This window comes from Apis florea, unplaced genomic scaffold (assembly GCF_048593485.1).
Source record: "Apis florea isolate Af1SG1 unplaced genomic scaffold, ASM4859348v1 contig_3496_pilon, whole genome shotgun sequence".
In the NCBI taxonomy this organism is placed as follows: domain Eukaryota; kingdom Metazoa; phylum Arthropoda; class Insecta; order Hymenoptera; family Apidae; genus Apis; species Apis florea.
This window is the reverse complement of record NW_028256773.1, coordinates 1,615,741-1,640,245: the sequence shown is the minus strand read 5'-3', so window position 1 is coordinate 1,640,245 and position 24,505 is coordinate 1,615,741. Positions and strand designations below refer to the sequence as shown.

General features: G+C 31.4%; 6 protein-coding genes across 16 annotated transcripts in view; 3 read left to right on the top strand and 3 right to left on the bottom strand.

The window, feature by feature from the left end:
- Positions 1-315: 315 nt before the first annotated feature.
- On the top strand, positions 316-2,885 carry LOC100865963 (uncharacterized). Of its 4 annotated transcripts, none has more exons than XM_086913371.1 (3): positions 316-658; positions 1,863-2,118; positions 2,324-2,885. In XM_086913371.1, the coding sequence occupies exons 2-3, from the start codon at positions 1,886-1,888 to the stop codon at positions 2,580-2,582; spliced, it is 492 nt and encodes a 163-aa protein (XP_086769497.1). In that variant the 5' UTR covers positions 316-658; positions 1,863-1,885; the 3' UTR covers positions 2,583-2,885. The 4 variants fall into 4 exon arrangements, with proteins under 4 accessions (XP_086769497.1, XP_012347401.2, XP_003697583.3 ...); XM_012491947.3 differs by having other exon boundaries at positions 625-784; positions 1,866-2,118; XM_003697535.4 differs by having other exon boundaries at positions 632-784.
- Positions 2,886-4,281, top strand: LOC105736613 (uncharacterized). Of its 2 annotated transcripts, none has more exons than XM_012491941.3 (6): positions 2,886-3,235; positions 3,326-3,422; positions 3,497-3,581; positions 3,664-3,816; positions 3,893-4,113; positions 4,207-4,281. In XM_012491941.3, exons 1-5 carry the CDS (start codon positions 3,019-3,021, stop codon positions 4,094-4,096), a joined length of 756 nt encoding a protein of 251 aa, XP_012347395.1. In that variant the 5' UTR covers positions 2,886-3,018; the 3' UTR covers positions 4,097-4,113; positions 4,207-4,281. The 2 variants fall into 2 exon arrangements, with proteins under 2 accessions (XP_012347395.1, XP_012347394.1); XM_012491940.3 differs by having other exon boundaries at positions 4,201-4,281.
- A 30-nt stretch (positions 4,282-4,311) lies between these two features.
- Positions 4,312-8,377, top strand: LOC100871954 (uncharacterized). 2 transcript variants are annotated; one of them, XM_086913364.1, is made up of 7 exons: positions 4,312-4,451; positions 4,533-5,751; positions 5,831-6,017; positions 6,097-6,494; positions 6,627-6,838; positions 7,458-7,650; positions 7,735-8,377. In XM_086913364.1, exons 2-6 carry the CDS (start codon positions 4,640-4,642, stop codon positions 7,496-7,498), a joined length of 1,950 nt encoding a protein of 649 aa, XP_086769490.1. In that variant the 5' UTR covers positions 4,312-4,451; positions 4,533-4,639; the 3' UTR covers positions 7,499-7,650; positions 7,735-8,377. The 2 variants fall into 2 exon arrangements, with proteins under 2 accessions (XP_086769490.1, XP_031775007.2); XM_031919147.2 differs by lacking the exons at positions 7,458-7,650; positions 7,735-8,377 and adding an exon at positions 6,902-7,133.
- On the bottom strand, positions 7,091-9,836 carry LOC100872074 (uncharacterized). 3 transcript variants are annotated; one of them, XR_015293714.1, is made up of 8 exons: positions 9,428-9,829; positions 9,119-9,329; positions 8,867-9,052; positions 8,443-8,628; positions 8,270-8,328; positions 8,090-8,188; positions 7,758-8,001; positions 7,091-7,686 (listed from the first exon to the last, which is right to left on the bottom strand). XR_015293714.1 is itself a non-coding variant. In XM_086913367.1 (8 exons), the coding sequence occupies exons 2-8, from the start codon at positions 9,299-9,301 to the stop codon at positions 7,440-7,442; spliced, it is 1,209 nt and encodes a 402-aa protein (XP_086769493.1). In that variant the 5' UTR covers positions 9,302-9,329; positions 9,428-9,836; the 3' UTR covers positions 7,091-7,439. The 3 variants fall into 3 exon arrangements, 2 of the variants coding, with proteins under 2 accessions (XP_086769493.1, XP_086769492.1); XM_086913367.1 differs by having other exon boundaries at positions 7,758-8,006; positions 9,428-9,836; XM_086913366.1 differs by having other exon boundaries at positions 7,758-8,006; positions 8,867-9,329.
- A 59-nt stretch (positions 9,837-9,895) lies between these two features.
- PMP34 (Peroxisomal Membrane Protein 34) lies at positions 9,896-12,869 on the bottom strand. 4 transcript variants are annotated; one of them, XM_086913369.1, is made up of 9 exons: positions 12,447-12,869; positions 11,942-12,092; positions 11,794-11,854; positions 11,396-11,462; positions 11,150-11,298; positions 10,967-11,083; positions 10,496-10,743; positions 10,343-10,410; positions 9,896-10,275 (listed from the first exon to the last, which is right to left on the bottom strand). In XM_086913369.1, the coding sequence occupies exons 2-9, from the start codon at positions 12,011-12,013 to the stop codon at positions 10,131-10,133; spliced, it is 927 nt and encodes a 308-aa protein (XP_086769495.1). In that variant the 5' UTR covers positions 12,014-12,092; positions 12,447-12,869; the 3' UTR covers positions 9,896-10,130. The 4 variants fall into 4 exon arrangements, with proteins under 4 accessions (XP_086769495.1, XP_012347392.1, XP_086769494.1 ...); XM_012491938.2 differs by having other exon boundaries at positions 12,442-12,858; XM_086913368.1 differs by having other exon boundaries at positions 12,610-12,849.
- A 4,042-nt stretch (positions 12,870-16,911) lies between these two features.
- The window catches only part of LOC100872197 (dexamethasone-induced Ras-related protein 1), a 49,065-nt gene continuing 41,471 nt past the window's right edge, over positions 16,912-24,505 (bottom strand). The window contains exons 4-6 of the mRNA XM_012491885.3: positions 19,864-20,053; positions 18,922-19,132; positions 16,912-18,452 (exon numbers count right to left, since the gene is read on the bottom strand). Of these exons, the coding sequence (XP_012347339.3) occupies positions 18,243-18,452; positions 18,922-19,132; positions 19,864-20,053 (611 nt within the window). The 3' untranslated portion in view covers positions 16,912-18,242. The remainder of the gene's footprint in view (positions 18,453-18,921; positions 19,133-19,863; positions 20,054-24,505) is intronic.

Sequence of the window (24,505 nt, the reverse complement as noted above, 5' to 3'; positions counted from 1 at the left end):
TAAAAATAAGTATTACTTATATTAATATATATTTAAGATATATTTATTTCATTAATTAATGAATCATTAAATTGATATCGATTAAAATAATGCAATCATTTATTGAAAAAAACTACTGATTAATGTAGATATTAGAATAAATAACTAAAATAAAAGACTAGTTAAAATAATTTTTATAGACTTTTAAGTCTTTGTATATTTATTGTCGTTTCGCCAAGTATGTACTTCGCATTCAGAATAAACAGTTGTTTCAGAGATGATGCTTTGAATAACAAAGGCGATTTCTAGTATGTTAGACAAATTCAATTACACGTCAGTAACATTGGAATTTTTCGTAAATTTCATAATATGCTTTTTCAAACATGATTTTTACCTTAACAATAAACAAATTATATAAAATTTAATTATAAATGTAGATTTATTATCAGATAAAAAAAAATAAATTAGATATTTTTGTTGAAAAAAAAGATATAAATATAAAAATTAAAGACATTTAAATATAAATATAAAAATTTCTGCCGTTCATAAATATTATTTTTATAATATTTTATATATATTTTTTTGCTAGATGTATTTATATAGTTTTGTTTTAGCTATATATATATTTTCAGTGCGTGCAAGTATACGTTACGTCAGTCTATGCCGTGACATTGTAGAAGTAAGTGGGGTAGATTTTTGTCTTATTTGTTATCAGAAATAATATGTATGTATAATGTGAATCATTGGTGTTTCGAATTAGTGTTGTGCGTAGTTATAATACAAAATAAAAATTCAATCAAATTAGGTAATAATTATTTTAATTTTGTAAATATTCAAGTTTTTAAATGCTTAGAGTGAGATATCTGTGATATATTAACTTTTAAAAAACGTTAGTTTACAAATAAATATGAAATATAATTAGTATAAAGTGTTTATACAATTAATAAAAAGTGTTTTAAAAAAGGAATGAACAATTTGGTTATGAAAGGTTATAATTCATAACTTATGAATATCAGTTAAAACTTCATTCGTTTCTTTCATTCTCTATTTTATTCTCTAAGACAAGTAATCGATTAAGACAATCAGCCACTGTAAATCCGGTTTCGTTGAAATTGCGATCAATACTTTTCTGTTTGAATTTCTAAGCAATATTATTCTCGACCAAGTTTATATACCTATATGTAACTATTATGTTCACGTGGTTTTCGAAAAGTGAAAATTAAACTAATAATTAATTTCCTATTAATACCATTATATAAGTAGTAAATATATATGATAAATAAACGTTCAAAAATTTGTAATAGTGAATTGAAACTATAAAATTGTTTAAACATATTATTTATGAATTACAATTATTTATTGTAGAAATATAAATTAGTTAAAAATAATGTAAAATAATGTAGCCATAGTCTATTGTTTTTAATTTTCTTTCTAGTCTTTTGGAATTTTTTTTTAATATATGATAGTTATATATGACGTCAGTTTAGATAAGAATATTTGTGGTTTATCGTTATACATTCGATAAAATGTACAGTTTTGTTTATTATCATTATATATAGTATTGAATCAAATTAATACAATTATTATTATAATACAATTAATTAATAAATTATTTAATTTTAAATTGGAAATATTTACATAATTTGTATATTAAAAGAATTGTTATATTTTATTAATTTTATTTTTATTTTATTTTTTATAAATGGCATTGTCAATTTAATTACATATTCAGAAAGTTTAACAAAATATTTTTCATATTCACAAGTATATAAAATACATTCGAACTATTATATATATAAATTATATAATGAATGCTTCAATTATTTCGAACTACAAATGGATCAACCATAAAAAAACGTGTTTAATTATTTCTAATGAAAAAGTAGGTACACCTGTGGAACAAAATATGCAGACCTCTTTATCGAAACGAACAATCGGTTGCATCGGAAAGTGTACTTCTGGTCTTAGTATTGATGAATTAGATCAGATTACAGATAATATAAATAAAACGTTGAATCATCCACGTGGAAGAGAGATTTTTAAAAAGTTTTTAGAACAATGTGATCTCAGAGACAATCTTGAGTGTTTGGCGCTATTCGAAATATGTTTTGAGATCATCGAACGTGAACAAAAGTTTCTGTAAGTAATTATTAATTTTCTTTTAATATAATATAATAGTAATTTTTTAAAAAATATATATTATTATTTTTTGAAATTATTTTTCTTAGTTTTTTCGAATAAATATATTTTTTAATATACTTTTAAAATGTTACCTTCAGAGAGAAGGAAACTTTTCTTAATCAATAAAACAGTTAGTCGATAAAAATAAAAAATCGATTTCTAGACAATCGAAGAAGGAACCCTTGTTGGAATCGTTAATCGAAAATGTCAAGCAAGTACAAGAAATGGCTTCAGATTTGGATGGAGTATCGCAAATAGATCGTGCACTTTTGGAACGTTTCAACGAAGCTTTAAATAGCAATTCAAGGAATTCTTTACTTAGTATATTAGAGGATACCAGAAATTGTTGTCGAGATCATTTGAGAAGTATTCATGAAAAGTTCAAACAGTACGCATCAGAACCATGTCCAATGTCTAGATAATGAATACTTTTTGTACATTTTCGTACATTTACAACTTCGTTTGTATAAGTGCAAAAGTTATTTTTTGTTCTATTAATAATTTATATTTCTTGAATTGTAAAAATTAACGTATTAAATACGTTTTGTAATGTATTAATAATTTATGTCTGTGATGATCGATATAAGATATATATATATTTTTTCTGTGCATTTTTACTTGTTAGTAAAGTTAAGATTGAATCATAATGTAATTATTTAAATCTAATAAAAATTTATTAAATTTGTATTAAAATAATTTAATAAAAAAAAAAAAAGAAATAGAAACTATAGAATTTGATGATTATTATGATAATTTTTGATAATTGAAAGTTCATTCCGAAAATAAGAGTAAATACACGATATTCATGTCGATGTTCAATTAATTCGTGTTACATAAAACAATAATTTAAAAAAACATATGGACGGTTCTCGTATACAAAAAATAATTCCATTAGAAGGATATATTATAAAAATACATAATATTCTCGATACTATGAAATCTTTGGAGGAAAGTCTCATGATTACACGTAATTTAGAAGCGGAACAATGGTTACGATATTCAAATTTGAAAACAAAAAATAAAATAATAATGGATGATCTTCGAAAAGCGAATAAACGCAATAAAAATATGCTCAGTATGTAAGAATATTTAAATTATAAAAAATAATGTAGCAAATAATGTAACTAAAATAACGATTATAATATAAATAACATAACATTTTTAGATTTATTTCGACAGAGTGTTACGGATATTCGTCTTGGAAACGACATTGTACTACCAGAATCTCTGAAGAAGGAAGTGCAAAGAACATGGCATCAAAAGTATTTTTAATTAGTATATATTTGCAAATTAATGTATCATGTTCTTAAAAAGACACTGATGTTAAACTCCCTAGATATGATGCTTTATTAACGCAGAACGAACAATTAAAACAAGAGCTCAACTCTCAGAATTCTTTTCTTAAAGAAAAAACATATGAGGTAATTTTTTAATACGTTTTAAAAAGTTTTACAGTTTTTTTTATATCAATTTTTTATAATTCTTAAAATCGCTCAATTGTAGATCAATAATCTTCAACAAAGATTATTAACACTTGGTGAAAGACTTGTCGAACGAAACGAAGCTGTGGAAAATATTTGTAAAAAATACTTGTTCTTGAAAAAGAGGAAAGATGAACAAGAAATTTTGTTACGTGGCTCCATCGAAACGTTGCAGGTTTATAAATAATTGAAAGAATAAATATTAAATAGGAAATATTCATATTTGTAATTACAGAATAATTATATATTAGGATGCATTGAAAAAAGCAAGAAGTGAAACTTTAAAAAAAAATTCTGAAATATCTATGATACCTGACAAAGATGTATTATTAGTTCAGGAAACTCGACGTAATGATCGTTTGGCTCGTGAAAATTCTTTTTTAAGACTTCTTCTTCAGAAAGCTAGACATGGATGCAAAACAAGTGAAAATAGCAGCACTATTTCTTTCGAGTAATTGACTTTATTTAAGATGTAAGTTTTGTTCATTTAATACGATTAAAAAAAGAAAGAAACTTCATGTTTCAATCTTAGGAAAATAAGACTAGTAAAACCATATAGTTGCAGAATTCTAGCCGGTTAAGAAGAAGATCATATAGGTCGTGTCTGCCAATACAAGGGCAATGTTTAAGGAATTCGGAATTATGCAACTAAAGGTAATAACCGGATAAAAGAGTTATGTTAAATCAAGTTAACGACGATCGATGGCAAGTGCTTCCCTATAAAAGCAACGATTCTATTCAAACTAGTCTTACTTGGTGCTGACCAGCACTAAGAAAATTCAGGATAATTTGATCGTTATTAATCATCATGTAAGTTAATTTCTCATAAATAATTACATTAATAAATATTTGACAATTCGCTTTTTGTTTATCTTCATTTCATTTTTACAGGTGTGATCAATATGTATGATTAAAAACAGAAGGAATCTAAACGATATTTCTTAATTTTGAATCAAAAGAATCAAAAGAATCAACAAATGTAAAGTTAATAAAACGCCATGTCGGAAGTGTATCAAACATTTTTCGCGTTTTATACATTTCTTTTCTCTCCATTGGTTATTCTACTATTAATATGTTCGTATCTATGTCGCTGTGTCATAGAGATCATTTTAAGAATACAATTAAAGGATAAATTCGTGGGTCTCCTTGATGGGATGGATTGCGTTTGGGCCGTAGAACAATCATCGGCACTTTCTGTGAATAATATCCTAATGATTTTAGAAAAAGATGCTCGTCACTCGAACATCAATTTCCTGGAGAGTTTTCGCGATTTGGTGAAGAATCGCATAGTATGCTCGTCTTTTGAAAAGTTATTGTATAAGAGAAAGAGAAAATTTGGCTATTATTTCTGGGAGAGAAGTGAAGAGATCGATCTGAGAGAACGTATCAGATGGTTGGAGTACGAACGCACGAATTGCGACGGATCCTGTGATAATATTTACAATAGTCATCTGAAAAAAGTTTTATGGAATATTTGTAATCAGCCTTTACCGGAGAATCACACAGCATCCTGGGAGATCCTAATTGGAAAATGTTGCCCCAGATTAAGTCATCATTATCTTCGACGAATGGAGGAACGTTTGACGAATAAAATCAAGATTCCCATTTTATTTCGTGTCCATCATTCTTTAGGCGATGGTATGGCTCTTCTAAAATTCTTTAGAGATGTTATTATTGATAAGGAACCAGTTCCGGAAACATTCTTGCAGCTGGATAGCAGTTTGAAAATGAAGAACGAGAAAACTAAAAAGCAGAATGTAATAGTATCTTTGATGAATCCTACGAATGGAGAGAATAGTTTGGACAATAATTCGTTTCAAAAGAGAATCATGTCGGCGTCGATGCCATTTATTCATTTTACGATGTTCTCATATTTTTTTCTATTATTATGGAAACATTTTAATAGATGGTTAAAGTATTTACAAGATGTTACTTTAGAAGACTTGAAATGCGAAATGAAAATGTTTCTAAGAAGAGAACAAGACAGATTAAAAGTTTTCTTCTCGGAAATGATTTGTAAAAAGATACAGAGCGGTTTAAAAATGGCGAAAGTTATTATAAATCTTCCTGGTTGCCTGATTCAACAAGCTTTTCGTAGCATGGACAAAAGGTTTGTTCGTCCACTTTTTAATTCTTTTTTTCATAGTATCAATTTTTCAGAATTAAGAATGTTAAATCTTTTACTTTAGCGCACTCCATGGAGCAGAATTATCAGGCGAAAAATTTGTTTCTTACTGGCTTGAAGACGATTTCAAAAATGCCTGTAATCAAAAATTGTTTACAAAAATACAAAATATAAGAAGTATCACTGGTGCTAGATTTGGAGATGTACTATTAGCTGCTTTATCAGTTAGTTTACACAAATATTTTCTTAATGTAAGTAATTATATATTTTTTATTTGCATTTAAATTTTATTGCAAATGTCTTCTTTTTTAATTTCATTTTTACACACAGATAAACGAATTCGTTCCAACAAAATTAAGCGTTGTTTTACCGATGAAAATCGAAGAATGGAGCGAGAACTTTCCTCTGCAAAATAATATTTCAGTCGGTATATTGCCCCTCTGCATTTCACAAATAAAGGGTAAACAGCTTGCAGATCCACGAGAGAATTCTCAAATTCTAGAACGCCTTCAAGATATTAGAAAAGCGAATGATGTGCTTAGAAAAAGTCTTGATTACACAGTGAATTTCTTAGTGATGAAGTATCTCTCAGCTATGCTGCCCGACAAGTTTTTACGACCAATCTTAAAAAGTCATAGCACTATGGTGTTTAGCAATTTAGTTGGTCCTCAAGAAGTGAAACTTTTGGGACATCCTTTAAAAAATATCGTTTTTTGGATACCAAACAGGTAACTTTCTTATACTTTATATATTTTTTTTATTACATATTATTTACTTCTTCTTTATTTAATATTTTAGCAAAAATATTTCAATGATTGTAAATGTTTAGTTTTTTTTTTTTATCATTATATCATTTTTAGAAGTTATACAGGAATTGGATGTTCATTATTAACATATCGAGGTTATCTGCATTTATCTTTGATTGCCGATAAAGCTTTAGTACAAAGCGAAAAGGCTCTTACCAGAATTTTAGAAAACACGGTAAATGAAATCGACAATCTTTATGACAGATTAACTTTGTCATTTTTTTCGAAGAAACTTCATAGAAGTATATCAACACCTACGAAGAAAGGTAGGTCAATTGAAAGGGATTTGATAAAGAAATATTGATATTTCGTATATTTTATATTTTCAGCAATCAGTGTATTATAAAATTATGGAGAATATTTATATTTTTTTTTTATCTTTTTATCGTTTATTAATTCTTTTTTGAAATTAATTTTTATTTTATCGTAAAACATAATCATTGTATTTTATCATAAAAAATTTATGTAAATAATGAATATTTGAGGTGAGACCCCAAATTATACTGTATTGATTTGTATTTTATACTATGTATAATTAAAAATTATATTTTCTTAAACATATACATTAATTAAATATTTTCTAAAATGTTCTATAAACTCTATATGAAGAATGAAATATATTATCAATTAATAATATATAATTTTCGATATAAGTTCATAAAAAACGATGCATGTATATATATTGTACATAAATTATGATAAATTCAGAGGTTTTAACTTTAAGTATACTTTCAAAGAGAAATATTTAAAGAAATCATTATAAAAATTCATTTTTAGAAACTTGTTAACAATATTATTGTTAATTGTTAACAATATGTTCTTAATAAACATGATTTTTTTTTTTTTTTTAAATAAAAAAATAAGCTTTCACCGATTTGTTTTCAGAAATAGATAAGGCCAAAAAACAATATCAAAAAGAGTGTTAAAAAAGGAAAAACTTGTTCGTCGACGATGAGAAATTTTCGGAGTTGTGTGTATTATCGAACTTGCTTTAATACGCTGATTCAGAATATTCTTCGATTTATATCGAATTTTCCTTCCTTTTTTACTACAATCAGATGAAACATCCATATCTTCGGTACTTGTATAAACATATTTTCGATGTTTCAACGACCTGTTGATAATCATGTGCAATCATTATAACATTCATTTACTCTTACAGTTTCAAGTAAATATTATCTCAACCATTTTTTCTTTCTAATTTCTTCCGGAGATGAACTCTTTAAATCGCTGTCATCTTCTTGTCGAATGCTCAAAGGCAGAGTTTGTTCGGTACATGATCTACAAGGACAGTTTAGTTTCAAACTTCGTAAGATCGTTAAAACACGGGGATCATCGATGCTGCTAAAAAGAGGGGATTCGTCGGTCGACGTCATTCCATGACACTCTTCATCCGCCTCTAACGTCGAAGTCTCATCTTTGTTCCAAACTATTCTGAATAAAATGCAATGCTCCTGAATACATTAATGTATCTTTTTTTTTTTTTTTAAATAGATTTCTATGTTTATCACGCGTACTTTGTTTCTTTTGGTATTTCGCAGTCAAAACGAACCACATCTTTTTTACTTTCTTCTTTACAGCATCCTTTTTTCATCTCGTTGTCCGTGATCTCAATACTTTAAATTGATTGTGTTATGATAAATTTTTAGCGATATTAACAATATAATTATTTCTTATCTTATTTTTGCATAACTAACATGTCGATACCAGTCGTCGGATGTTTCAAGTGAAGAGATTCCTTTATTTTCAACTTGGCCTATCGTGTAAATAATTATTTATTGTTCAATAATAATTATTGTTCAAGCTGTTTATGTTAATTCATTATATTATATACATTAACTGACTTTTATTTATAATTAAAATATATTACCGCGTGAGATTCGTGAAGCGTATGAGCCGGAAAAATAGTAATTTTCGCGCGAGGAATTTTACTACACTTGACTGTAATTGGTGACTTTGTTGCAACACATTCGAAATCATCTAATTTTGGATTTTTTATTTTCTCCTCTATGATTTCACTATCGTTATCATTCTCGGTCGCCTCTATCGTTGTATCCTTGTACGAAATAATTTTATCATTCATTAGTAATAAGTTCTTCTAAAGATAATGAAATTCTATTTCATTACAATAAAATAAAACGATTTTAGCCCTCTAGATAAGTATTTGAAAAAAAAATTAAATTTAAATTAAAAATAAAGAAATACATGATATATAAATGATTAATCAATTTTACAAATCGTCATCTGTTCAAAAACGAAATTTTAAATAAAAATTTTAAAGAAAAAGTACGAACCTTCAATATGTTTGACAAATCCTCAATGGTGTCATTGGTAATATCCTCTTTTTCATCGACGTTATCTTTCTCGAGATTATTAGAAGATCCAACCGTTTTGTTTGCTGGATTCCCGGTTTTAGTACCAGGCAATCGTATACCTTTTTTTTGGATCAACGATTTCGTTTTGAATTCCTGTGATCTTCTCTGAAAATTCTTTCTTGGCTTAATTCGTTTTTTTAAAGTTCTCTTTTTAAGCAGGACTTCACTAACCATCGCACCACGACCGAGTTTCTTATAATCTATCAAACTCGGTACATCCGGTTGACTGATCGCAGCATCGTAATCATACGTTATATGAGGTCTTGGTCCACGATTTTTTGCATTGACACGCGGGCTATGAAGTCGTTTGGTGGCCGAAGTGTCGTGATTCCCACGTTGTGATCTAGCGCTCATTCTTTTTTCAACATTATTAAAGTTCCATCTGTAATAAATTAACACTTTATCATTGTTATATTTTTATAAATATAATTTTTGAGAACCATTTGTGAAGTGAACATTTCATCAAACATTTTAACCTACACAGAAGCTAATGGTTTATTCGCAGGAGGTTCTATTTTCTTCCTCGCGCTTTTGCGAGGCTTCAGTCTGTTCCAGAATTTTAAAATCGCCTTTGTAGATTTTTGTTCAATCCTTTTCAATGTTAAACTATTCTGATTGATAGGATTTATGAGTTCGGCTTGTTTATCGCCCCATTTTGACTCTATTTTTCGCGTCTGCGACACAGGCGATATGGAGTGACTGGATTGACGACGAAAATGCGACTGAAACCGAAAGCGCGTTTTCTTGAGATTCGCCAGTATTCTCGGTACTTGAGTTCACATTTTCCGGATATACGGATAAAGTTTGATGGATATTTTTCCTGTTACGTGATTTGAGACTTGTGGTTAAACAAGAGAGCACCTATTTTATGACATTCCAATGCCAACTCGTTAATCGCTATGTAAATGAATTAGTAATAAGATAAATCTTGAAAGATATATGATACAATTTAAATTTTTCTATAGATTTTATTCTCATTTACTATGAAAAAATGTTTTCTAAAAAATGTATCTAAAAAAATGTTTTCTCGGTATTTTCTATATATAATAAGTTTTAATTTTAAAAGTAACTTTATCGTAATCTATGCATTACACATTTTATATGTTATTTATAATAAGCGGAAATTTATACGGAGAACAATATTAACATTAGTGGTTAACATTGTTCGATGTATGAAAATTTATTATCTTAATATCGGTTTATGCAAAAGAATGTGAAAAACAAATCTTGAAATTTTTTCATAAGTCAAAAACATTAATGCCGCCGTGAGAATAGTTTGCAATAATTTGGCTTCCATTCCTTTGTACAATCCTATTATTCCTTGTTTTCTGTAAATAACAATTCAAATATAACATTAAATATAAATGTATATTTATAATAAAATTTATTACTTACTTTAATATGTAAAATAGAATTTCTAAAATGCCAGCGTTTGGTGGTAGATTTGGATATTTATAACCATGCTAAAATTAAAATTATACCGTATAAATAATAATAATTATAAAAGTTAATGATTTATCAGGATTTAAAAAATTATATAATACGCACTCTAAGTTTTGTTTGAACTAATTGCAATGGATAAGTTAATATGGTTGCTACCGCTTTGGCTACGGCACCAATAACAAAGAAAATCCATGCAGATGGTTGTGAATCATTTAGAGACATGCAAATTTTTCTCTTAATAGCCTCGTAAGTCATGAATTGAATTGCTGGATTTATAATTAACATTAAGCTTGCCAAAGTCCCTGCCCAAAGACTTTTTATTCCTTCGTATTTCCATATATGTATAAGGCCAGCTAAATATATAATACGCGTAAAATTATTAATTTATTTCAAGTAGAATATTTTCATAGATAAAATTCATATTTATGAAAATGAATTCCGATATTTATTTTTTGTACGTCAGAGTTAGACATTGCACTTTACTTAATCATATGATAAGCTTCTACATATTTGCTATTACCGATTTTTTTATTTTACCGATGTTGATTTATTCATCTACGTAATTCTAAAACTTACCATATAATGTATTATATTTGTTATTGTTATTTCTTTCCGGCGTATGATCGATACCTCTCATTTTCAATCTAGTATTTACCACCCATAATGGTGTCGTTGTTAGAACATTAATTGCGCCTAAAAATAATAATTTTTAACTAACAGAATCTCAAAATAATAATTATTTTTTTGTTACATATTTACCTGCGATTGATGCAAGAAGTAAATCATTTCCAGCCGATTGCTTTCTTTGCGATTTAAGCATTTTTAAACCGTGGAATGTATAGAAGTAAACGAAATTACTGGCACACAAACTCTGAAGAACAGGTATAATTCCTCTATATAAAGTTTCTCTGTGCAAAGAATATAAATTTTGATATTTAATATAGATGCAATATATTATTTTAACAATTGAAATGTATATACGTTGTAAAATAAAAAAAAACTCACGGTCCTTCTTTTTTGACGAGATCGCGTATTGTTGCCAATGTACTTTTCGATTTTCTATCTTCTTCCACTGCAAAAAAAGAAAAATATTGATTTTTAAACTACTAATTGTAATCAACTTAAGATATTTCATAACAAAGTATAAATATATTTTTCACATAATGTATTTTGTATATGATCAATTGACGACACGAAAGTTAATCTAATTTTTTATACCACAAACACTTGTAAGTATTCTAATCTATCATTTTTAGTTATTGATTATTTTGAATAATATTTATTTAATGTATATGGAAAATGTATATTTCATTTTTATTACAGAATTTTTTTTTATATATTTATAATAATATTTATACGTAAAATAAATATATAAAAAAATGTAATGATTCGATATAACTTACATTGTAATCTGCTTCGTACAGTATCTAGAGGGAAGAACATTGCCATGGCAACGACACCACCCTGAAAATGTTAAAAATTAAATTATGAATCATTAATAAGTTTTCCAATTTTTTTAAAACTTGTTTGTTATTTTTTTTTTAAACTTACAGCAGCACCAGATATTGCGTGAATTAGTGTTTCATAACTGAAAATGTTTCTATTGTGTTCTCTATCGCCCATTGTTAGGAGTCGATTTCAAAAATTTATTTATTGCAATAAAATGTATTCGAATTTCGATGTCATAAGATCGATAATTATCCTACAAACATATTTGAAACATCTTTAATTTTATAATTGAAAAACATTAAAAAGAGAAACATAATTATTATTATGTTTCAAAAGATATTACGATAACATCTAATATTAATCCCTCAAAATATTTATCAATCAAAAGATTAATGAAATTAATCCAATAATTAAATACAATTGAATATAAAATATAAATTTTCGCTTTCATTTTCAATCTTTAACAATCTCAAAATTATTATTTATTCGATAATATCATCGATATTTTTATCGATATTTTTTATGAGTTTTAAAAATTCAATGGAAATTTAATTCGATTACCACCGTCGATAACACAACATACGCGGCAGATTAATAATTACCGTACAAACAAAAATCGAAGAATATTTCAATATAACAATTCTTAGCACTTGTCACACTCATTGTATATCGTTTATAAATTTTGATTCGACGAAAAGTCACGTTTTTGCTCGTCAAACGACATGTTAACACTGGCAAAGAAAAATTCCGGAGGATTCGTAAACTCGTACCGTCCACGTGCCTATCGTGTACACTCGTTAGTCGAGAATGGCCGTCCTATGATCGCGCGGTTACTTTTTACGTTCTTTTATATATACGAATGAATGTTTCAATCTTGATTATAACGAACGATGCGACACGACTTGGTTAGCGGTTCATAGCCCAAGTTCGATGTAAAGTTTTTGCACGATCCATCTCGAACTGTACGCGCCCGATAAAATTACTGTGGTGATAATGGATTCCCCGTGGATAATACGCTTGCGCATATTTCGTGCTTGCGGTTACATCAATGGTTCGAGAGGTCGATTTTCTAAGCGCAGGCGTGATTATAAATTCTATACTTGTATATATATATATATATTCTTTGATTCAAATTAATATTTATTAATTGAAATTTCATACGTTAAAACTTTGAATTTATTTTGATTAATATGATATTCATTTTTTATTTTAAATATAAATTATAATTTAAATCTTGATAAATATAAATATAAAGAAAATTTCAATTTAATTTAATACTTTTATTTATACTATCAATTATCATTCAAGTTCATATAAAAATAATCTAATTTAATAAACTCATAATTTGAATATGGAAAGAAATAAGAAGATATATAGGAATATTTATGAATGATATAAATAAATCTTTTTTATATTTTTTGATTTCGCAAATAAAGATATACTTGTACATATTAAAATGAAATATATATATATATATCAATTTCATAGAATATTTTATAAATAAATAAAAACGAATTATTATATATGAATCTTTCGCAAAAAAAAAAAATATATTAATATTGATAATATCTAATTAAATCATAAATCAACATCTAAACGAGACTTAAATAAATTTATAGTCGAGTAGAAATAGAATAATTAGTAAGAATCATTAATAATCAAGTTATATAAATAATCAGTGAGAGATCCTCGTCTTTTTAATAGACAATGAAAAAGATAATTCATTTGAATCCCTGATGTGTTATCGCTGCAGAGAATTTCAGATAGAGGTCATTCATCGTGCGAAATTTCGCAGCTCGTTTCTCATGGTTATGCCGCGCTTCAAGATATCTCCTATTTATTTCCCTCTCTCGGGTATTCTCATGCTGGCTGTTCGTTAGAACGGCCAACTGTTCTCGAATTTCCTTCCTTGTAGAATAAAATCCTTCTAGATTCACGCGTTGCATGTCAGTTCCCAAGAGCGTTTGCCCTGCGATCATGCATGAAAAGTGATTTCCAGCTCGCTTTTTTTGCACGAGAACATTTTAGGAATCGCTCGAACATTTTTCGAAGAGAATCGAAAAATTTTTGAGATTGACAATTATTCGAAATTATTATCGAGAAATATAAGATATCGCGATATATTTTATTATATTTTCTTTGAGGGAAGAGAAACATTTTCTGTTTCTTTGTGCTCTCACGTTTGATTAAAAAATATTTTTAAATAGATCTGTTAGTTTGAAATTAAAAACTTCAATTTTTAGAATGAAATTGAAAGTTATTGATCAAAAATATAGAAAATAGAGATTAGATTAGATATTATTATGTATCGAAATGCACAAACAACTTTGTAAGATACGTATTACGCAACGATTCAGATTATAATGTGGCATTAGAATGATATTTCAAACGCGTTTTATAACGAAATTAGTAAAATAAATAATGTTTGCTATTTTATCAAAATTGAATTGCGTATCTTAAATACATATTTCTTTATGTCCTATTTTTACAATTACACATTACTGAATCATGATTATCTTAAATTTATTACAATTATAATTATAATTTGAAATTTTTTTGTGACATTGTGAAATGCATTAAAAAAAAAATTCTTTCGACATTTGTTGACTTTACTTTCGTATCAATGCTAATACGATACTTATGAATTAAAGAATTAAATCAATTAAGCATTTCGTATCGAATTATGTTGAAACAATGGAATTATTTCGTACAGATGATGATATTGCATTTTGCATAAAAATTGCACAACAAAGTTTTATTTGACTTAAGATAAAAAAAAAAAAAAAAAAAGTCTATAGGAAAAAATGAACAGGTAGATGAGCACAATGCGAATATATTTTCATATAGAAATGGTAATCTTTTAATTAAAACAGAGAGGAACGAGAAATTAGAATTAATTAAATGAGTCGTTCGCGGGAAAAAAGAACTGTTATACCGTCGATATTACTTTTCCTACGATAAAGGAGACACATCTCACGAGCTTTGCGACGCCTCGTCCGAAATTCTCCAAGTTCTTGACGGAGTTTAATTAAACATTCCGCCCGTCAGGAATTTTGTGGTCATCTCTCTCTCTGTACAGAAACTCCTTCTAATGGATTCTGCTTCTTGAATCTCGATACGTGTCGCGTCAGATTATATCTTTCTTTTGAAAATATCCAAATTAAAGATCCAAAATTTTTGTTTACGATCTTTGGAATTTTTATTTCTTATTTTGGGAATTTTGAAATCGGGGAAAAAATTAATTTAAAAGGCGAAAGAGAGAGGAACTTGAACGAGCATTTCGTCAAAATGTGTCGTACAGGATTAAGAGTAAAGGGATCTTTATTCGTTGACATTTTTTAAACTTTGATTTTGAATCCAAGACAAAGAAAAAAAAAAAAGTTCTTCTTTGAGTATCTGAATATTCAAATTAAAGAAGCTACTGGTATTGACAGATAAGAAGTTACACTTCAAGACATTTTTATCGAAAATATACCTATTCTTCCTTGTATTCTAATATAATTTTGCGAAAACAATTATAGAACTATTGTTTTCATATGTTTTCATATAAAAAAAATTCCAAAATAAATTGATATTATAAACACTTTGAATCGGATAATTAATTCATAATTAACAGGACTTTGTGTTCCCTCATGAATATATACATAAATATACGTGAATCTATAATGTAAGAAAGGTAATCATCAAGCATTAATTTGAATACATTAAGTTTTTATTACGAATCATTATCCGATATTTTGTTGGACTTTGTTTCATATCGTGCAAGCATTAAAAAATGTTTTAAAATGCTTTAAAAAAAGTAAATAATTTATAAGTTTGTTCGATACGAATTGAAATAAAATAGTAATATCAATTTAACAATTTTTAGAGTTTTTTTTTTTTTTTTTTTTTTTTAAAGGATCGAAAACGAAATGTCATTCTTGATGGATACGTACAATTATTTTTTTTTTTTTTTCCAAATTCTGAACGACGGGTGATTTAATTATTATCGAAAGATATCGCGTTTGAAGACCTGGCCATTAAAAATAATCTTCGATTGAAAAGAGGAGGAGGACCTCGATGACTCGATTTAAATGAATTTCAATGAATATACCTGAGTTGGGTTCGAAGTGTCGCTGAGGGCTATCGAGTGAAATATCACGAGAGATACGACGGTTGAATGGCCATTTGAATACACTCGAACGAGTTGTTCATCAATAAATACTAAAACCATTAACTGTTCCAACTGTTCAATGTTCTATTGCTGCTCGATAAAACAACAACCGCGCTGGATGGACTTTCGAGTCTCTGAAGACCGTCGAAGAGCACAGGAATAATAAAGAATATCGAATAATACTCATTGAAAGTCAAATTGAAGCGATTTTAAAAAATTTGCAGGAGGAAAGAATTTTTTTTGGCTGGGAAGCACAACCCTCGTCGCACGTTTTAATTAGAAACGATGTTTCACCGTGTTTGCAATCGAACCTTGTGTACAACAAGGATTGTAAAAACGAGCAGAAAGGAAATTCTGCGGCAAGGAAATTAATTAACGTATTAATCGAGTAATTGGCCTCATCCCCGGAAACTATTCTCGAGGTAGAACTTTCTTTTATATAAGGGTAATTAATCTACCGAGACGTTTGTAAAAAAAAAAAAAAAAAAAAAAAAAAAAGAAAAAAGGAAAGAAAGAGAAACCACTTTTTCGTTAGGATTTTAAAACGTTGGTTTGAAAATGATTGCACGAATAGAAAGGTCGACGATTCGAGTCGGCATTACTTTTTAAATACCCACGACCTTTCCTCGTCTCTGCCTAATGGTTAATTACTTTGCTCTTGTTACTTTGGTAACAAGGTTGTCCAAGAATGTTTTCCAGTTGTCGAAGTTATTACGCAGCTTCAACTGCGAGAATAAAAAATGGTAGCGTTAATTTCGTATTAATGAACTGGATGGATGAATTATTATAATTTTTTTCCACCGAAAAAACAAGATGCATCGTTAGCCTAATTGGAATAAAAGAACACGTGTGAAAGAGAAAAGAAAAAAGAGAACAAGAAGACGATGATGTTGAAAAGGAAAAAAGAGGCACGTGTTGATTTATTGTTTACGCATTTATTACAAGAGAACGAAACGTTTTTCATTTGGTCCGAAAATCAGGGATGAGCTTTTTTTTTTTACGAAAAGATGCGTCTCGTTTACACACGTTTATGTTTTTTTTTTCCCATGCGCTTTGATCATTACAGTTATTAACAATGTTTCAACGTTGAGCAACGTTGTGCGTTAATGTTGCAGGCGTTCGAATAATTTGAAAAATACAAGAATCGAGAGCGTATCATCGAATTTCGATGATATTGTTTTTCTCTCTCTCTCTTTTTTTTTTTTTTTTACCTTTGTTAAGAAAAAAAAGTTAAGTCGTTCAATTTAGAATTACGATGATAGGAAATGAAACTCGAATCGATTATTGTTATATAAATTGGACGAATATAATTGCCGGTAATTATTGAAATATCGAACTCGTGATATTCAAAGTGATATTCAAATTTTTCACTATGATTGATTCAATGCATCCAATGCTCATACATATTCGATACAATAGTGTGCCACCTCGTTTCATAATAAATTAATTAATATATACACGTATACAGTATTTGGTTCGTATCGGCTTAACGATCATGCTTAAATAGAATCCAAGCGTCACGATCAGTCGACCATTTGAACGAACTACGAGGACCAAATCGTTCTTCCCGTTTCGAATTATCTCTGTTTATCTCTCAAATTAACAAATCGATTCAAGATAGAATATTATTATTTTTGAAAAACAAGTTTCAAAGCGAAGTTCGATCGAGCTTCGTTCGAGTTAAATAAATAATCTCGAGGATACGAATGGTCGACTGCTCTTCAAAAAGATCCAAACATTTATCACCGAGAACGGTCTCTCTCTCTCTCAACCGCGATTACGCACCCTTTCCGATCGATGTCCATTGATTGAACCTTAACAAACGATCCTCCGATTCTATCTTATTAATACACGTTTTACTTCCGGGACGCTATGCTATCTCTTTAATTAATTAAGGCGAGCGGCGTGGTCGGTTTAAACGTTTCCCTTTTCCTCGACGATCCTCGCTTCACGATCCCTCGTCCTCCTAACACCTCCCCACGTTTCGTTTTATATATATATATATATGCCACGATTAATGTAGAAAAACGCAAATACTAGTAACGAGTTCACGTTTTCACCTCCCTCCTCCTATCCCTCCACATCCCCTCGTTCGAAATCCTTTCTCTTCTTCCTCTCCTTAAAAGAAGAAAGAGAAAAAGATAACGATCCACCATCGAGGGAATCGTGTTTCGTTAACGAGGATCGCCCCTCGAACAACCAGATTCCTCTGTCCGTTTCGAATTCCTCTTCGTTTCGACAGCGGGTATATCACTGAATGGTGCACGTCTTTCTGGCGTCTGTGCGCAGGGTGATCCTCGATCCAGGCGCGTTGTTCTCATTCCCGGCTGCAAGGGAGCACGTTTTCGTTCTCATAATCATCAGATCCGTTCTGATGCTCGGCCGGCGCACGTTGGGCGCCACGACGCCGCAGGCGTCGCTCAGCCGCCGCTTTATACTCAGGGTGGCTTTGTGCCTTGGCTGGAAACAAATTGTCGCTCTTTCAAACGCTTTTCAAAGGGGGAGGAGGGGAGGGAGGGAGGGAGAGAGAGAGAAAAAGATCCACTCGACACGACACTCCCCGGGAAGAGGGAATAAACGTAATCGTTTATCCGATTTAACGCGGCGCTCACCCTCCTCGAGTTATATGCCACTTGCACCCTCTTTTGTTCACCGAGTTTCAGAAATTCGTTCAATCACTATATCAAGTCCCCCCTGAATTCGTCTTTTTACTTTACTCTCCTTCACTTCCTTTTAACAACGCGATTTTAAGCGTTGTCTCTCTCCCTCCTCCGTGTTTTCGAATCGTCGTCGAGTCGAACGACCGTGAAACGAACACGAGATCCGCTCCAACGCTTTGGCTAAAAATTGTTTCCACCATCTGCGAAGATCGTGTTTGGATGGGGATTCATCCGTTTCGAGTCATTTTGAAGGAGGGTAATTGGTATACCTGTGACGGTGGTAACATGGTCGGTGATCCGAAAGTGAGAGGGACCTTTCTGTGATGATTCGGCGCCATTTCCAACGGCAAACCTGCCACTACGAACAGCTGGTAAAAAAGCTCCTCCACGTGGTAGTTCCTCTTCGCGGACGCCTCCACGAATACGCAGCAATCGTCCTGGCTGTTGCAGTACTCTTCAGCCTCTTCGACCGTAACTATTCTGTGGAAGAAAATGTTCGAAATCTCGTATTGATATAGAGAACAATTTCGACGATTGATTTCGACTGAAAGATATTTGAAATGTTCTCGTTTCCGCGTTATTCGTTTTCATTTAGTAGAACTCTATTAGTGGAATATTTCTTCATATTTCTAAGTGATATTGTGAGCGAATAATACACGCCATTTCAGCGAAGCGAGAAATAATATGGAAAAATCTAAAGATTTTCTCATCCATCATACAGCATATACTATAAAAAAATGTACATTTTCTTCCGCTCATTTTTTTAATATTTCTCAATTCTCGATCAGCAATAAATATACACGTAATAATTTGTAGAACCGTACTTGTAATGTAATATAATATAGCGGACTACTTCTACTAAATAATACGAATAAGATTACCTTAAGAACACGTAAACGAAGCGCAAGGGAATGCATTAAAAATACGCCCGAGGAAATCCTCGAGTACAGGATAACATTTTATATTAAAAGCAAAGTGAAAACAGGTCACAACACTTTAATCCATAAATTTCAAGTGACAGACACTTGAAAGTTTCTGACTGTGTGCTCTAGAAGGGTTGTAAAGATGATAAATGTCCTTAAAAAAACATGGCACAAAAAAAAAAGAAGAAGAAGAAAAGTAATCTCACATGTACACGTAACGCAGTTGATATTTTACACTCGATCGATTATTCAAAACAGTGTTACACGTATAGTATGCGAGTGACGTACTTTGTATCTTTATCACATTTATTCCCGACGATGACCATAGGAACCTTCAAATTGAAGTGACTCTTGCTCCTGCTCTTCGTCGCGCTTTGGGTCGCGCTTACTTTAGTTTCCAGGATCGATTCACGCAGTCTGATGGCCTCCTCGAACGATTCTCGACAATCCAAACTGAACACCACCACGAACAGGTCTCCTGCGATGAAAAATTGCGATCAGACATTTTACATTTTCTTTTCTTTCTTTTATTGAATCTCCATAATTCCAAAGAATTATTTAGCGCGTGAAGGATAAGTGAAGGAAGGGAAAATCGATGGTTTGAAGAATAATAGTAGTTCAACAATTTAATCTCGTGAGATCTTCGTAACTCCTCTGGACGCGATAAGAAAGGGGAAATTTTAAAAATGACGAGGCAAAGAAGGAAGGAGCTGTTTTTTCCCTAATTGTATCTGTACATGCTTTTCGTCCGCGTATGCAAATTATTACCCCTGCTTCAGTTTTTGCTCCTTCGACTGCTGTAAGCTGCTGTAAACTTGGCGAAACTTGTAAATTTTACAACGTAACAGCCAAGAGTTTTGCCCCTCTTCTTCTTTTTTTTCAATCGGCCAATTATTAAATCTCTATCGTCATGATCTGATCGTAAAACTATCGTAGAAAAAGAAAAGAAAGAAAATTCGTTTGTATCTTTATTCAAAAAAAAAAAAAACGAAGAATTTAATTATCCACGAATTGTTGGCGATTTCGTACGTGTTGATGATCATCGACAAATATGAATAATGTAAAACTCGAACTTATGAATATTTATCTCGACGCGATTATTTTTATCTCGACGAATATCGTACTCGTGTGCAGTAGTACGCGTACACATCTTCTGTTTCCGTGATCGAGTTTTAACGAGTTTTTCCCTCCCACCAACGAAAATCCCCCGTCGAACGAAAGAACAGGCGGCGGAGAAATCGATCGATCGACGATGTTTGTCAACCGAGGGAATCTATGATCGATTTTTTTCCCTTTCGAAACTTGATCGAAAGTTTTCGAGAGAATTTCTCTGCAATGTCGTTAAAACGTGGCGAAAACATCCAATTCTCATTTTTAAATCACGATGCAAGCGAAGCGAGGCGTTATTGCATCTTTTGTAGCGAATTCAAGCAACGCAATCATCAAAGGTGAAAATTTGTCAATTTGTCAATTTCGCGAGGAACGGCAAACTCTTGCTTGGAAATTCAAATTTAAAAACTAAAACACCCGACAAAGTTAATTCATTCATCTTTATGAAAGTGAATTTACACAGTTTTTAAAACTTTTTGTTCTGCTGCTCCGACTCTTCGTTTAAAGAAGAAAGCCTTCCGTTTTATTATTAGATACGTTGAAAGTTCGCCTTGTTTCTCACGCGTTTCTTTTTCTTTTTGCAAAACGTGTTTATTACAGCTTTGCTCGAACAATAAAGCTTGATCTTGTTGAAATATACGTTTATGCGAGTTATTAGAACTCGAAGAACTTCCTTTTTCTAGTATTACAAAGTACAAAGTTAGCGCAAACTAACTGACTTTTTAAAAATAACAATATCTTTTCTTAAAGATATAATCCGTCCACGCGAACGAACGATTTTTAAACATGTTTTTTAAATTATTTCCAAAATTAGATCCCGTAAAAGAGGAGAAATCGAGAATATCCTTGGTCGTAACAGTGAGGCACAAACGTGGCACGATTGAAAACGCAACAACTTTGCAGGAGATTTAATATTTTATGAATGCTTTAGTGCACGCTTTAACAGCGAAGCAGGTGGCCACTTTCTTCCGCCCCCGGTCCCAAAGTTTTCTATTATTCGCGGTTAAATAATGGCCGTGAATAATCGTAAAAACTATGGGATACAGCGTTTATGCAGCTTTTTATTTCAACTAAAACTCTCCCCTACGGGAACTTTGTTAACCGTAAAATCCTGGAGATATCCTTCGGGCTATGCGTTTCTTTTTTCGCGGGATTACTGTCGAAAAACGGAGGAGGAGGCGAAGTCTCTGAACTTTCGTTCTTTCTCCCTGGCAAAGAAGCCAGGAGGGTTGGACAGAGGATAGTTACGAACGAATACGCAAATGTTGGATAAATCTGTTGCTCCAGATCCAGTTTTGTCTTCGTTCCATCTCGGGATAAGCGCATAATCGGTTTCCTTGAGGGGGAAATAAGCGCCTTTTATAACGATAATGCTACACAACGATAATGGCGGGCTGGGTCGATTCTGGAAAATATGATTCGAAAGGTAGGAACTTTAATTATGATGTAACATGAAAGGAAATTATATTCCATCCGCAACAAGTGTCCCCCTTTTTGCGTCTCCGCTACTCTGCAGATCCTCGTTGAGTGAGATGTTCCATCGATTCAAATGTTCGAGATATTATAATTTCTTCTCTCGGTTAAATGTACGTGAATTGAAAATCGAGGATACACGAAATACAATAATCTAAATATAATAATTTTTTCCATTATTTTCCTTCTTCTCGATAATATTATATCCTTACATATTACAATTATTACAATGATAGATCATGTACGCAAGAGATCGCGTAAAGTGACGAATGAAACGTAATTGATTTTTCACGTAAAAAAAAAAACGCGAGAAGAAATTAACAATTTTGCCATCGAAACCTGTCCAGGAAATAAAGAAAACCGTGCCATTGATGTCACTTTTTCCCTCATCTTGATATCTCGATCCGTTCTCTAGATATAAGGATTCAAAGTGTCCTTAAGTAGCGCACAGATTATGAATGGACACGCGACCTATATTTTTTCCTGGAAACGCGTACTACGCTTTTTCTAGGAATCGCGGGAGTTTGGGATAGGTCGGCGAGGCGAGGCGCGAGCGAGAGATCCGAACATAAACAACGAGGAAGGGAATGGTAAACGATTAAAAATTATCCTTTCCTTTACACGACGATATCTCGGCAACCGGAAGTCGTATCGGGATAAACGAAAAAGGGTTTCAAAGGGCAAGATTCCCCGCTTCTAACGGCCTTCCGTTCGTTGACCGGAAGCCGCTATCTTCCGAGTTACAACGGCTCAAAGTTTTCCTAATTTTAATAGAGTTTAAAAATTATCCTTCAATTTAAACGACGATATCTCGGCAACCGGAAGTCGTATCGAGACAAGTAAAAAGGTTTCAAAGAGCAAGCTTCCCCCTTTCTAACGATCTTCCATTCGTCGACCGGAAGCCCCTATCTTCCGAGTTGTAGCGCTTCAAAGTTTTCGTGATTTCAATACGGTAAAATCGAATTTGTCTTAATAACGTTAATCGTTCAATACTACTACAACAAAATATTAATTAAATATACATATACTGTATAACCACAACTATTTACAAGACGGTAACGTTATCCATATTGTTAAAATAAACAGAAAAGAGGCTACTATACGATAATACATTTCAATTTCTCCTCTACTCACCACGCGACGGGAAGGAAGAACATTTTATTCCATAAATCCGTGCAAAGACATAATCTTTCCGATTACACTACGTATAATAATAATAATAATCGAGATACGATGACATCCGTAGTTCAGTCACCGATTCTCCTTGATCACCGGTAATCCAAAATTAACTATGCGGGAGCAAACAACCGCGACACGAAGTTATAACTATTCCGGAACGTGACCACGATTCCCTACGAAATTACCGTTGCCAGGCAGCTCATTCCAATTCAATAACTCTCTGAAAACCGGATACACGGGAAACGAGCGTATTTAACGATTCCTCCTTTCCAAGCCGGGCGCAAATTAATTTCGAAATAATTACAAGACTCGCCCTCTCCTCCCCCCTTCTCCTCCATCCGGTTGAAACAGTAGTTCAGTTTCAGTTTCGCGAATCGTCTCGTATACACACGATATTTTTCTTCTTTTTACTTTATTTTTCCAAACGCGTGTCCCCAGTGTTCGTCCACGAGGAAACGGACGTTAAGCCAATGTCGCGATTCAATCTGCTCGATATCACGGCCGTCTCGATTGAATATCGACGTGGCTGCGTGACGAACACAGGATGGTCGCGAAAGTGATTGCGCCAATATATATATATATATATATATACAATTTCAATGGACCACCGGTTGCGCCGAGGAGGAAATCGTTATCGTGTCGGATAGATCCGATCGAAAGTTGGCGCGAGTACCGTTGCATCCTGTGTAGAGAAACAGGGTGACAACGAACGATAAGCGCGTTCTCTTTGAGCTCTCCAAGCCCTGTCTGATCGTAAAAAAAAGAAAATAATTGAACGATTCCTGAATTTTATTTTACTTTTTTTAAAATTGGAAAGGAAGGAACGAGGTGATTAAAAAACGGCCGTATCCTTGGGACAAAAGTAAGCGCGTGTATACGTGATTGCGATAAGTATTTTTTGTATAGATAAAAGTGTTCGATCAGAGGATGATGGAAACGAGAGTATTCCATCTGGATACGACATAACACTTGTCAATTTCTCTTAAGAAATTATATAAATTAACGACAGAGGGAAGGATGTGCACGATTCAATTCTCTGCAATTCTCTGCTCGAATCCGATCAAAGTAAATTCACACGCTCCGGATAATAATAATAATAATAATAATAATAATAATAATAATAATAATAATAATTCATTTACGGGTGGGATCGAAGAGTCAAGAGGAG

Bases quoted from the DNA above. Each gene is read 5' to 3' on its own strand.
- LOC100865963 (XM_003697535.4), top strand. From the start codon at position 706: ATGTATAATGTGAATCATTGGTGTTTCGAATTAGTGTTGTGCGTAGTT. The intron at 785-1,862 runs GTAATAATTATT...CTAATGAAAAAG, and splicing joins TAAAAATTCAATCAAATTAG to TAGGTACACCTGTGGAACAA. The intron at 2,119-2,323 runs GTAAGTAATTAT...ATCGATTTCTAG, and splicing joins GAACGTGAACAAAAGTTTCT to ACAATCGAAGAAGGAACCCT.
- LOC100871954 (XM_086913364.1), top strand. From the start codon at position 4,640: ATGTCGGAAGTGTATCAAACATTTTTCGCGTTTTATACATTTCTTTTC. The intron at 6,495-6,626 runs GTAACTTTCTTA...TATCATTTTTAG, and splicing joins GTTTTTTGGATACCAAACAG to AAGTTATACAGGAATTGGAT. The intron at 6,839-7,457 runs GTAGGTCAATTG...ATTTGTTTTCAG, and splicing joins ATCAACACCTACGAAGAAAG to AAATAGATAAGGCCAAAAAA.
- LOC100872074 (XM_086913366.1), bottom strand. From the start codon at position 9,301: ATGAGCGCTAGATCACAACGTGGGAATCACGACACTTCGGCCACCAAA. The intron at 8,629-8,866 runs GTTCGTACTTTT...ATTTCGTACAAG, and splicing joins ATTTGTCAAACATATTGAAG to GATACAACGATAGAGGCGAC. The intron at 8,189-8,269 runs GTTAGTTATGCA...ATCAATTTAAAG, and splicing joins CCGACGACTGGTATCGACAT to TATTGAGATCACGGACAACG.
- PMP34 (XM_086913369.1), bottom strand. From the start codon at position 12,013: ATGGGCGATAGAGAACACAATAGAAACATTTTCAGTTATGAAACACTA. The intron at 11,299-11,395 runs GTGAGTTTTTTT...TTCTTTGCACAG, and splicing joins CTCGTCAAAAAAGAAGGACC to AGAAACTTTATATAGAGGAA. The intron at 11,084-11,149 runs GTAAATATGTAA...TATTATTTTTAG, and splicing joins ACTTCTTGCATCAATCGCAG to GCGCAATTAATGTTCTAACA.
- LOC105736613 (XM_012491941.3), top strand. From the start codon at position 3,019: ATGGACGGTTCTCGTATACAAAAAATAATTCCATTAGAAGGATATATT. The intron at 3,582-3,663 runs GTAATTTTTTAA...GCTCAATTGTAG, and splicing joins TTAAAGAAAAAACATATGAG to ATCAATAATCTTCAACAAAG. The intron at 3,817-3,892 runs GTTTATAAATAA...ATTATATATTAG, and splicing joins GCTCCATCGAAACGTTGCAG to GATGCATTGAAAAAAGCAAG.